This window comes from Pezoporus occidentalis, unplaced genomic scaffold, assembly GCF_034315485.1.
Source record: "Pezoporus occidentalis ecotype Australia unplaced genomic scaffold, CSIRO_AGI_Poc_V1 ctg37, whole genome shotgun sequence".
In the NCBI taxonomy this organism is placed as follows: Eukaryota; Metazoa; Chordata; class Aves; order Psittaciformes; family Psittacidae; genus Pezoporus; species Pezoporus occidentalis.
This window is the reverse complement of record NW_026915691.1, coordinates 2,036,423-2,049,862: the sequence shown is the minus strand read 5'-3', so window position 1 is coordinate 2,049,862 and position 13,440 is coordinate 2,036,423. Positions and strand designations below refer to the sequence as shown.

The following is a 13,440-nucleotide window of genomic DNA, read 5'->3' as shown; positions in this document are numbered from 1 at the left end:
TAATTTTAATGTCTAACATACCTTTGGAGAAGCATATATTCCTCTTTTAAACATACATATTGCTAATAGATTTAGATTTGCTTTCTTGGCTCCTGTGACAGTTACATGATGTTGAAACTGAAAATATTAAACACCTTTATTTCACAAACACAAACATCCTGCCCTGTGGGGTGAGAAGACAAGTAAGAAAACAAGAGGGTTTTTTCATGTTTTTCTATTGCTCATTGCAAGAGCGAGATATTTTGTTACTGAAATGGGCAGGAGTAATGTGAAGTAGGAGATATCCCAGCTTCAGCTTCAGAACAATACTTCAATTCATTTTGTTCTCTTCCAAGCCCAGGTAGCACTTGCTCATCTCTCAGTTGCCTTCTCAGCTTCAGCCTCTCTTTAATTCTTTTCACTGACTGGTGTAACAGCCAGTTCAGTGGTTTTGGGGTATAATACTGGTCAAGATCATCTGTCAAGTTAAATCACTGTGTAATCAGCAATTGTTCTTGTGAATCCTTATTTATTAAACACAGAGGAAATCTTCTGTGTCAGATCTTTTTGTTTGCCTGAACTTTATTTTGCTGTGGACTTCAGCTGAGATTTCTTGTCCTTAAAATGATGTTTTTCCTTCATAAATGACTTGAAGGCATTCTACTTCAAGTATAGGAAACAGCATGGATTAATTAATGTGTCTTACAAATCAGGCTAAAGTAGTATATGCTCTTACTGAGTTAAGAGGTTCATCAACTTTGGTTGCCTGATGAAAGGCTTGCAGTGTCCATCAGCTGCTGGAATGTCAGGTAGTGTCTCTGTGGGAAATGCTTGGATAGATTCATCTATAACATTGAATAGAACCAAGCAAGGATGAATTTTGGCAGAGAGTTGCTTCAGTTTTCTTCCTTTCCAGTGGTGATTATGCCTCCAGATATGTAATGGCTCCAATTTTGTTGTATTTCAACTGTCTGGCAAGTTATGAGCAGCCAAAGCCTGAGCAGCCAAAAATATTCACAGAAATAACAGAGAAATTTAATTGTGTTGCTTTATGCTCCAGATGACCTCCGGTTAATCACCCAGAAAGTTTGTTGAGGCAGCAAAAGCCGTAACTTCAGTCTGAAATAAAACAGAAGTTGTCTCAACATGTACCTGGGAAGCACACTCGGAGTCTAGTGTCCCAGTCATTGGTGCTGAACTGTGTGTAAGAACTTAGCTGAGGTAGGTGCATCCTCTGAGAGTAGGGCACCTGACTGAAGATCCATAGAAAACAAGAAAAAAAAAAACTCATAACGTTTTAGCATATGGCTTAGAACAGAATATTGAGAAGACATATTGTCAAGGAATGTAATTTTGCAGGATTGGTGGAAGGTAGTACAGAAGTAACAACATTTCAAGAGAAAATTGCTTTATTATGTATGCAGATAGCTAATGAATTTGTGCTTATTTTGCGAATTGTGGTGGAGAATATATATAAACCTGTTGTTGGACTGTAATCCACAAAAGCTACAGCTAATCTGAGCATGTTTGAAGAGGAGAACTAATGATTAAGCCCTTTGGAGGAGAGGGGAACTGTTAGCTCTTGTTCCATCAGGATCCGAGGAAACTAATGATTATCAGGTTCCTGAGAAGACAGCCCAATAAACAGCAGGAAGTGAAGTAATGCCATTTGGCAGTTCTGGCTGGCAACAATCTGTAGAGGTGAATTAAAAACAGAGAAAGGTTGAAAGGATGGTTTTCATGTGATGCGCAGAAACGTGAGTCAGAAAACTGAAGTTCTATTATTAGTTTTGTTAAGTCTTCCTATTTGATCTTGGGCAACCCACATAATTTCTCTGGGATAGGATTAATAACAGCTTAGCTCACAGTGAACTTCTTAAAATATTAATTCATTAATATATGTAGATCTTTGTGAGACTTCTAAGAAAGCACACAGGCAGAACTTTCCAATGCTTGATAAAATGATTCCAGGAATTGTAAATAATGAAGAAAGACCTTTGCTTCCTTCTTGTTTTTTCTTTTTTAAATGTTTTTATGAGGATATCCATTCAAATTCTTATGGTAGTAATTAATTATTGCCAGATCTCAAAGTTCTTATGAGAACAAGCAATTTTTTTTGATTGCTCTGTAGTCTGAGACTTTGATCAGAGACAATGAAACTTCACTTCAGTGTAGGTCAAGTTCTAGGTCAATTACAACTTCAAAAATACCCCAACAAAACAACCTACAACACACTACCCTCTCCTCAACCCCTAAGCCATAGTGGTTCTCTTATCTCAAGGAAATACATCGTATGACAGCAATTGCTCTTAGCGTCTTTTTTTTTCCTGTACAGAAAGACACGTAACAAGGAATTGGTGAAATCTGAACTGTATTAATACAACAGTATTGTTGCAGATTGCTCTGTGGCACATTAACTTTCAGACAAGGCATTTAGTGCTCTGGGGATATGTTGGTGAATGCACTGGTACATGGATCTCTTGCAGACAGGAATAAAGGGTTGCCTTTCATTTCTTTTTTTCTTTTAGTTGGGATGTAAAATTTAAGCTAAGAACTTCACTATTCCATTTTATAGGAAACTTGTAGTATATGCTTGCTTACTTCACCCCAGTGAACAGGACATATGTTAAGGACATTTTGGGTTTGTCACTTGTGCTTTTCTCCTATCAGGAAAGCCCAAGAAGAGATGATTTCAGAGCTCAGGCAACAGAAGTTCTACTTGGAAACACAGGCTGGAAAGTTAGAGGCCCAGAATCGAAAACTAGAGGAACAATTGGAGAAGATGAGTCACCAGGATCACACTGACAAGAACCGCCTGCTGGAGTTAGAGACAAGGCTGCGAGAGGTGAAAACTTGGCTTTAACCCTTCCAAACACACTTACTTGGATGCACCCCATTTTGAGCATCATAGTGAGAACTAGCATTAAGTTGGTTTAGTTCTGTGTGTCATAAAAAATGGTATTCTAAGGTGTAATTAAAACCATAATTTTAAAATGGCTCATTAAAAGGAGATAAAAGTAAGTACGAAGGATTTGTCATTCTTAGATGTAACAAAATCTGAGCCTTTAGATCATCTTTTCTCTGAACCATGTTTATGGTTTGCTTTACAATATCCTTATAAAGTTATTCAGCTAGAGTGGTTATGGGGTAAAGTGAAAAAGCTATGTGCAATGACCAGCATAACCGTAGAATCTACAGAACAGAAAGCAAAGACCAGAATTGCTATGAGAAAATAGTAGACCTGTTGATTCACACACATTTTTCAGAAGTTTTCTGGAAAGAAAGCCTAACAGTAATATGAAAATAGGATTTTTTTAAAAAGATTTGTGAGCTGTGCTTCAGTTTTAGGTTTGTATCAGCTAGTCTGGATTCACTTCACATCTTTTATCTTCTCCAGTCTCAGGCCACTGATTTTCAGCTAAGACTGAAAGCTTGCCTTTAGCTAAGAGGGTTGGACAACCAACACATGTCCTTATTTGACCAGAAGTTGGTTTGGACCAGTATAAGATTTGTGGCAGGCTTGTCACGCATCTACAGCACAATAGATTCACTTGAGACAGCAGACAGCCTGAAGAAGGTGCTATGGTTTGGAATTGATTTTGAGCACTGAGATCCATTCTGTTGCTTGTTTGTTACTTATCCATTTCTGGAAATGACAAGTTTATCCCTGAGTATGCCTCAAGAAAACCTTCAACTGAAGCCATTCACATAACCCCAGAGCCAGATGATCTGGTTGGTTTCTTTAAAAATAATCTGAAAGGAAAATGAAATATGAAAGTCAGTTGCAAAATGTATGTAATGTTTACATACATGTAAAGATAAGTCTTGATGTTTATGCCTAAAGTTTCTCAAATAAAGATTCTTAAAGAGTCTCAATTTCAGTGAAGCAAATTCATCACAAGCTACTTCAACGTTTATGCTTTTTATATCAGTGTTTGGTATGCGCTATTTGAGTCACAGCTGGAACTATTCTTGTGCCCTTGTTGTTGTTGTTTCAAAATGCCAGGTTGCTTTTAACCTTTTTCAAAACAAACTGGTAGTTTCTAGGTAGACAGAACTGCCTTGACTTAAGCAATCTGTCAATATTTGGGATAGACATGGCAATGGCATCTGAAAGTGAGGTCTGAAATGAAATGACATTGCCTGTATTTTATATTTGGTTGCTACCTTTTTTTTCCTCCAGGTTAGCCTAGAGCATGAAGAGCAAAAGCTGGAGCTCAAAAGGCAGTTGACAGAACTGCAGCTGACACTCCAGGAGAGGGAATCTCAAATCACTGGGCTGCAGGCTGCACGGACAGCCCTGGAGAACCAGCTCCGTGAGGCCAAAACTGAGCTAGAGGAGACCACAGCTGAGGCAGAGGAAGAGATTCAAGCTCTCACGGTGAGCCCTAAAATCTCTGCCATGAGCTATATATACAGATCAGAATTACATAGGTGCACATTTCATAAAGGGGTTAAAATGAAGTTATACTATTTAATTTTTAATTTTCAGAACAGGATGCAGACTGTGCCTTGTGTTGATAGGAGCAGAAATGGCTAAGGAGTCAGATTTTGTCTTAATATCTTTAACGACACGAATGCTTCCTAGTAGTGGCTCATTGCTGCCAAAACTGTTTGTAAGAGTGTTACTGCTTTTGCGATGAGGTGGAAGTTGCATATGAAATTGTTATTGTTAGGAGGTTTACCCTGTGATTTACTTGCTTAAATAATAGCTCATGAATTTGAAACTACCTGGTGATCAGAAATATTTTAATGTTGTTTTTTTCTATCAGTTACCCTGCTTTGAGTATACTTATTCAGGGGGGATCAAACAAATTCCTAGAAAAATAGTGCTGTTAGAACATAATTTTATTCCAATGCGTATTTCATTACAAATTGTCTTGTGTGTCTGAAGTCTCTGGTGAGGTCTGTGAATGGTATAAGCGAAAAAGAAGTTCAATTTCTACCTCTCCCTTCCCCTTTCATCCCCTGTAAATGCAGTTTTAAATTGCATGCTGCTGGTTGCTGTCTCTTGAGGACAAACAGATGCTTTCAAACGGCTTGATTCAAAGAAATGTTTCCTTCATAAAAGTTTCCTGGGGCTGTGGAGAGATAGAGCAGAGAGGTAGATGACCTGATACCAGCTAACTCCCATTGAGCAGCAGTCTTTAATGACCTTCAAATCTGTGTGTTTTAAAGTGTTGAAAATGTGCATTCTCTTGCTCCAGTGGCATTTGACCAAAGAACTATTCAGAATATCTCTGCCATTGCTATTTTTTGGAAGGGGTGGTGGGCTCAGCTGAGATAGGTGCTTGTGTTATGGTGATGCTTTGGGTACATGAATGGGAGAATTGCTCATTCCAAGTTGTTCTAAAGCGGGTACATGCTGGCAAAGTACAAGCAACACTGTCAAGGCGTGAGAGGGACTGAATAGAACATGGCATCAGTTTCTTTTTTGCTCAAAACTGAGATGATACCTCCCAGCTGGAAGCTTTGTATAACACCTAATATCACTGCCAATGGGATGGCAACGTGCTTGGTATCTTTACCCTGTACCACCAGGGAAACAGCTGAATAATTATGTCCTATGTTCACTCAGTTATTTGGCAAAATGGTAGTGCTTTTGGACCAGCTGCTGTAAGACAGTCCAGTTGGTGGGCTTGGGAGTATTTCTATAATGGATTTTTTAATGTACTACTCTTATTTTTCACATTGCCTCTTGTGGTAAGATAGCTTTTCAGCTTTCATGTCTGACTTCTGCTGAATGGGTTTTCCTGTTTAGTCTCTTGGCTCTAAGGAAAATATTCTAAATGAAGAAAGGTGGCTGGATGTGCCAGTGTGCTAACCTTTCATTTGTGAAGTTTTCCAATAGCATATGCCATTAGACACGTGTTAAATCAGTTTGATGAATTTTGAGAGAGGCCAGGAGGCTGAAACAAGAACTTTTGCTTTATCATGCTTTGCTTGTGAATCAGGAGGTAAAATGGTGCATGGCAGTGCTGCATTCTTTAAAATGAGTGTTTGCGCTTGTCCACATTCCGGGTGCTATCTTCCAAAAACTGATTATTGTGTTTCATCACTGCTTTTTAGAGAGGCTCAGGATGAAATGGTACGTTCTGGTAGGATTCAGGGAGATTGGCAGAGATGTTTGGGATAGCTTGCATAATGCTTCATGGTAATTTCTCTTTTCAAGCATTAAATTGTATTCAGCATTTACTTTATATGAAATAACCAGTCTGGATATGGAAGTAAAACCAACTCAAATTGAAATGTCGAGAATGTACAAAGTTGCCATGGAATTGACATGTCTTCTGGTGACCATTTCAGATGAAACCTTTTACATAATTCAGTTCTTGAGTTTGTACATTTTTCTGAAGTGAATCAGAGCTGGGTCCACAAGCATATTTTAAGTAGGATGTGACTTTTGCTTTTGCCACTACAGAGTGCTTTCATAGCCTGCAGCATCTGCCTTCCAAACTTTGCTTGCTGATAGGTTGTTCTTCAGTTTGTTTAGCAACAGCTGTTGGATTCAAATTCTAATGTATGAAAAATTGATGATTAACTTCTTACCTCCTTTAGGCACATAGAGATGAAATCCAGCGTAAATTTGAAGCCCTTCGTAATAGCTGCACAGTGAGTATTAAATACAGATCATTGAATTATTTTGAAAGTAAGGATAAGGAAACAAACAATTTAATTAATTAATCCTTGATGACACTAGTTCCTAATGTGGACTTCTGGCTTCAAGGTATTAGTAGGAGCTAGATGGATTGGACTTGATTTCTTTTGGGTTTCAGGTAGACCTCAATTTTGAGGTTATAGTCTGATCATGAAATTGATACTATTCTTCTGTTTGGAGAAGAAAGTAAATTAAAATATCTCATTGCAGTGCAGCTAGTAAGAATGGTGTATCAGCTGCAAAAAAAAAACATTGTAGGTGAAGACCTTTTCTACTCCCAAGAAGAAAAGATCTACCTGTCCAAATCCTGAGCTGCACTGTAGATCTAGGCCACAGTGGAAGAGCCTTCATGCTGCTCTGGGTTTTAAGGAGGACTCTAATACTGTTTGAAGAGGCAAGAAATGTAGTGGTTCCAAATAATACATTGCCATACAATCATCTGCTCAAAGAGCAGAGAAGATTTTAGGACCTTAATTTGCACCTTCTATTGCTTGAGATCTTTTGACATGTTTTTAGATTCATTTCATCAATCCAAGACAGGTGTCAGAAGGTTTGTCTATTGATAGGGATTCTTGCATATTTAACATTACCTTCAAATGTGTTTATGATGGTTGATAGAGAACATTGATGGAGCACATCTTCCAGTGATGTGAATTACAGAAGGGTTGAAGAAGGACCACAGCCTTCTGGGTCAGCACTGACTGCCAGCTTTTCTGCACGTTTTCTCTTTACCCCACCTTGTAAGCAGGGCTTAAAGTCTGGGTTTTTTTTATCTTGATTGCTTCCCTACTTCCAGCGGTTTCCTCAAACTTCCATTTCTCATGCTGTTGGACTGAGGAAGGTACAAGTTTTCATCTTTCCAAAGTATCTTTTCAGGATGAGAGTTACTGTCTTTTCCTTGGTTGCTTTTCAGCTCTAAGCAAGGGGATGCTTCTGTTCTGTTCATAGAATATACTGATATGAAGAAATGAAGATGTAGAGCTTGCCAAAATGGTTAACCTCTATTTAGAAGAAATCCTGTACAAGAAGCTTTACTTTCTGTTCCCTTCTTCTTTTATATAGCTTGAACCTCTAGTTCCATATGTGTTATCATCTATCTTACATCCATAGCTATCTTCTTCCGTTCTATCTTGCCCCTCATACAGAATGACAGCTTTCTATGAAAATTCTTATGTGATCTCCATGCAGGCAAAAACCAGCTGTGGAAAATCTGTAGCTTCTTTTCACTGCATGGTAAGCTGCCTTTCCCAGGTTGTCACTCATTCTCTAGTAACACTCTGGCTCCCTAAATGTGGTGAACAATCTCCAGCAGTGGAGGGTGACCCACAATGTTTCAAGAATGTTTGAGCTCTTCAAAGGCTCTGCATAAAAGGATTTCTAAGTGTTGTGCATTGTAAGGCCCTTCAGTGAGATAAGTGGGATTAGACATCCTCATCAATAAGGAATTAATTAAATAGTTCCTAAATGAATAATACATGCTCATCATACATTCTCTTTCCAGGCCAGGAGAATGCATGTATAATTTAATGGACCATGGACAGGAACTTTCTTGTTATGAGTAGTTCTAGCTGTCCATCCTGTCTACTGAGGAGCATGGGGAGAAAATACAGGACAATCCCTGTACTGACAGTGGGGTATCAGGCAATGTTTATGATGGTGCCTTCACCTTCATTTTTATCTGATTTTGTCCACTATGGTGCAGGCTTTGCTTTTTGGCAATCATGTGAATTCTACTTGAAGGTGATTAGAATATACACTCCTTTTAAAATAACACTTCAAGGGAATGATTGTAACATGCTGCTACTTATGCAGCATGATAATGAGTGGGTTTGTTCTTTTAGCAAGTATTCAAAATATATCCTTTTTAAGCTGAAACAAACTCCTTGACCCAGTCTGTCAAACTTTGGGGTGGAATTGTTGTTTATTTAATCTTACTGAGAAGCCCAAAACAGCAGCAGAATTAGGAAAATAAGATTAGGCTGGAGGGGAGGATATGAAAGGTTGAATTACTTCAGTACTTCTGTAGTATTCAAAAGGTAACTAAAAACACTTTGTCTGCTTTCTTTGGGATTTCTTCCATTTCTCCAGCTTCACCAAGCTCACAGCTTCCAACTGTAGAGAAGGCTTACCCTCCAATATGTCTGCTTTCCTTATATCCTCATTGCACTCTTGTTCTTCCTTTTGCTGAGGTCTCTGACCAAGTACACATTTTTGGCTTCTCTTATTTCAAACTTGCTGTGCTTTGGGGTGCTCACAGAGACCATTGCTGTATCGTTGGTCGCAGTTTCTGCCTTGTTTGTGAATTTATTAGTCAGTTGTTCTTATTGCTCTGCATTGTTTCATCTTGTGACATCTCTTACTGTTGGGTGTCAGATGAAATTGCCAGCATTTGCTTTCTCTGTCTTGCAATTGTTCAAGAAATAATAGGCTACGTAATTACAATAAAAACTGTAAGCTGTGGTACCTGCTGTACACACACACAGATGCATGTGGGCACACACAGGGAGCATTATTTTATCTTAATCTTCTCACAGTGAGAGCTCATCCAGCAAATATATTGAGGGAGGAGGACTAGTTCCCTCCATTTAAAGAATTATTCTATCAAAAATATGATGCATTTGAGTGTTAAATGTGTTTTGCAGGCAATCAGAAACAGACCTAGAAATAAAAAGCTTTTTCTTAAATAGGAAAATTAACGTATTTGTCAGTTGTTGCCAACTGCCTGTTCATTATGGCTTGTTGTTTTTTTTCATCAAAGCATTTGAAGTTAAAAATACAACTGTTATCTAAATAATGGTAGAGTTGTTGCAAAAAGAAAACATGCAGTAAGCAGATGTTGAAGGCTATAAATAATAATAAGAAAAGAATCCTATAAGGTACTTATACTCAGCTAAGTAAATACTATTGCTATGCCAAAGGACCACCATCTGAATCTTCTAGGGTTATTTTCAGGTACATACTGTTGCTTTTACTCTAGCAAGGAGAATGACATTTCTTAATACTAATTGGATATTGCATTTCCATTTACTCAAGTTTTCTCCAATAAGACAAGGTTTATATTCCTCCTTGAGGTTCTTTTGTCATCTTGTGTTCCTATTTTAACTGTTAATAGGCTCGGTTCTGTACTTGACTAAGAGTTTGGATATTGAGGCATTAAATCTGGAAGCCCATTAAGGCACATGTACAATTTTAGTTATGCATAAAGTCCTGCTGACTTTGGTCTAAGATCTTGATTCCACATTGGTGCAGTGACTTGGCATACAAGAATAATCTGTGGGTTTGAGAACTTCCAAAATTATGTCTAAAGGTGTTACATACTTAGGTGCTAAATTATCTTTCAGAGCAAGGGAATATTGTCTGCTGTAACAAGGCTAACACCCAGGCAAAAACTTTCACGTGGCTTTATTAAATTTGTAAAAAAAGAGAAACAAAAATTGTCTGTTTCGTGGGAGGGATATTCCCGATTCTTATTTCACAGAAAATGTGATGGCAGATGCCAGTTACAGGCAAACCTTGAGCTTTTGTAGCCTGACACTTCCAGGTTGTTGATGAGGTGTTGCTGTGAAAGAGGCTGATGTCCATCAGCTGATGGGCAATGATATCATCATCACTTGAGGATGAGGCTTATGGTGGGTAGATGCAGGTCCTGTTCTGGGAGCTAGGATAGAGGTCGGTGTGGGAAGGAGAGGAATGCAGACTGCGTAATGTCCTACTACCTCTGCAGCTACTAACGAGAGCAATGTCCCTCAAGCTAAGCCCTAGTGAGTTTTTGGAGACTGAGATCTTGATGTAAGTTATGTTTCAAGTCACAGATGATGTCTGACTATGGCAAGGGGAAGAAAGCAAGGGGTTCACTGTTATGTATTAGTCAAACAGCTGGGGATACAAGACTGGTATCTATCTGCAGCTGTGTTTGTTAAGAGGCTTCGTATTCTGCTCCATTGCAATGCTTGATATTTCTGTGCTAGAAAAGCTTTGTCTCTTGGATCCAAATGTGAGTAGGTTAAGATGAAGTGAGTCTGATGCCCGCTCTTGCTTCCTCCTCACAGTAATTGGAGGCTCAGAGATACTTTTTCTCTACTACCTTCTGACAGTTAGCTTTCTGGTAATGATTAGTGGGGATGGGGAGGAGTGGAAATGGATAGAGTAAAACGATGTCTGGAGGTTCTGAATTAAGGCTCTATGAAAAATTACATTAAGCTCCAAATATACAGTGCTGAGACCATCCTGAAACAGTTTATGTTGCTGTGTCCTAGCATTTTCCCACATGTTTGCTGGTGGCATGTGGGAATGATGGCATTTTCATGAAGGAATAAGGTTATGGAGAAGCTTGCAAGATGAAGTTAGTAGTATTCTTTAGAATACTACTGCTTCTTTTTTCTCCTTTCCCTCATTATTTTGCCTATGGTTTTGATATGTAGAGCATATGGGTCAAGTTTTGTACCTGTGCAAACCTAATCACCAAGGCCCTGAACTGCTTATACTATGATATTTAATTTGTGATCCGTGTCTGGAGAAGTTTGTAGGGCCAGGTATAATAGCTGTGGATCTGCAGGATCTCACAGTACAGAAATTTGCTTTGTTGAAACCATGCAATGCGTAGGGAATTCTGCTGAGTATGGTCACTTTTGCTGAAGAGCTGTTATGCTTGGGTTGTGCTCTGTAATATTTAAAAAAGAGATTCAGTCTTCTGTATCAGTATAAAGATCAGGTTTGTGCTTAGATGTGACATGTAGTGAGCAGTCTGCCAAGATGAGCCTGGTGTAGTTAGATTATATCTCTGTTTTATGGATTAGTTATGATGAAGATGTGCATAGATGGAAGGGAAAATTTCAGTTGCTCTGTGGGTGATGATACAGTGGCACCGCTACAGTGGCTGCCTACCTTGTCTGGAATTGCCTTTCCAAACTTTCAACTGTTTGCTTGTTTTATAAACTTTAAATGTGAAGATTTTTGTAATTATATCATGGGTTTCTAAAGGATAAAATAGTGTTTTCTTACAGACTTTCCTGTAATATACTTCTCATTTAACTCCAGAATAGCTCAGGGTTGGTTGGTTGGTTGATTTGTTTGTTTTTTTTTTGCCTGGGGATTTCCTTAATTGAAAAGAAAAATATCCAAAGCTATTAACATTTTTCAGATGCAGGATTCTGACATAGGTTTAATGTATGTATGTATGCCCAAGACAACATTTCCTATCAAAAGATCTGTGTTTTCTTTCTTCTTGGTTCCCAGGACAGGCATTTATATCACACCATGTCCCGTTTTCCTGTGTCAGTATTACCCATTACTATTTAGGCTTCAAAGGTTTATAAACTCTGTAACCCTGTTGGGTCATATGTAGCTGCAGAAAGCTTTTAAAAATTGAATTAGTTAACAAAATTCCATTTTCCCTATGTAAGGAAGGGAAAAAGAAGAACAAATTTTCTCAAAATTCAGATCTATCAATCTATACAGATTCCATAAGGTAGGTTATAATACATATGGAATTTAAGCCAAGCCGTTTTGGAATTGTCAATAAATAGGAAAATATTCAAGAACGGAGATCACATAACTTCTTCTGGAGCTCCTCTTTCTTAACTGCTTTGTTATTTGTCTTCAGTTTTCTAGAAATCTCCTAATAGATAAAATATAAAATGATCTGGTTTAATTTTAGTTCTATTCAGGGAAAGAAACCAAAATCTCAGAACCAAGAATAAAGGCAAATGGGAGCTTAACTTCCAGCCCTTAAGGGTTGAAATCACCTTGAAATACAGCCAGGTTTAAAGATTCATTAAGTAGTTTCCGTATTACTCTGCATGTCACCTTATCCATTTTGTTTCCCCCGTCTCTGCTTTCTTTTTGTATTTCAAAACTAGATTAAGAAATTTTGTGTAGCAAGCACTTGTATTACTAGATGAAATGTACATGGAAGAAGCCATGGATGTATAAAATAGATCTTAAAGCTGCCTCGATACATGGTGGGGTTAGACACAAAAACAAGGAGAAGAGAAAGAGAGATTATCCTATGTGGCAGTAGAAATCTCAGATGTTATTTCTAAGAATGGTAGGTAAAACACTGTAAAAACAAATGTCCCTTTGTTCCTTTTTTTGTATAAATATGTTTCTAAGCTCTTATCCCCACAGCAGTACAGATACTAACACATCCTTGTGACAGAGTCTGTGTTCTTTGCAAACTTGATGCATACAAGAGCAAAATGTGTATTTTGAGTAGGACAGGAAAAGTGCTCAAGGAACAACCACATGATGAGTTTTTCATTAGAACTGTTGTGTTTTGTAATATGAATCATTTTGATTTGACCCTGAACATATGGGTAGCAGGAACTCCCCTTCACCCACCAGAGAGTAATGTCAGTTGGACTTTTTCTGCTTGCAGTTTAAAAACCAAATGCTGTTAATTTCGATCTAGGAGAGGCATGGTAAAAGGCTGCCAAATATGCATTACAGATTCTTCAAAAATAAATGGTTGTCATCTTTCCAGATAGCTGAGAAGAGCTGTATGCTCTGTGCTCTACTGCTTTAGATATTTAAGTCCTTGGCTTGTGTAGGAAATTGGAACATTTCAATTCGAATGTGTGGCCAACTGTGCTCTGGGATTTTAATGTTTCCCATTTAATGAAGTATTCACTTTTCTTTGACATCTAGGCAAAAAATGCCTCTAGAACTTGTTAGAATTGAATATGAATTGTAAAGAATTACCAGTTTCAGAAATTCTTTTCATTAAGCTGAGTGCAAGATTACACTGAGGCTTCTTTCTCTTCTGTTGTGATGATGTTAGTTTTGAGTTAGGAGGAGGTCCAGGT

The 13,440-nt window shown here is 38.1% G+C and overlaps 1 protein-coding gene across 9 annotated transcripts in view; it reads left to right on the top strand.

Moving 5' to 3' along the window:
• CIT (citron rho-interacting serine/threonine kinase) overlaps positions 1-13,440 on the top strand; it is a 73,335-nt gene that overhangs the window by 39,649 nt on the left and 20,246 nt on the right. For all 9 annotated transcript variants that reach the window (XM_062631201.1, XM_062631209.1, XM_062631207.1 and 6 more), the window contains exons 22-24: positions 2,650-2,824; positions 4,163-4,360; positions 6,538-6,591. In XM_062631201.1, the coding sequence (XP_062487185.1) occupies positions 2,650-2,824; positions 4,163-4,360; positions 6,538-6,591 (427 nt within the window). The remainder of the gene's footprint in view (positions 1-2,649; positions 2,825-4,162; positions 4,361-6,537; positions 6,592-13,440) is intronic.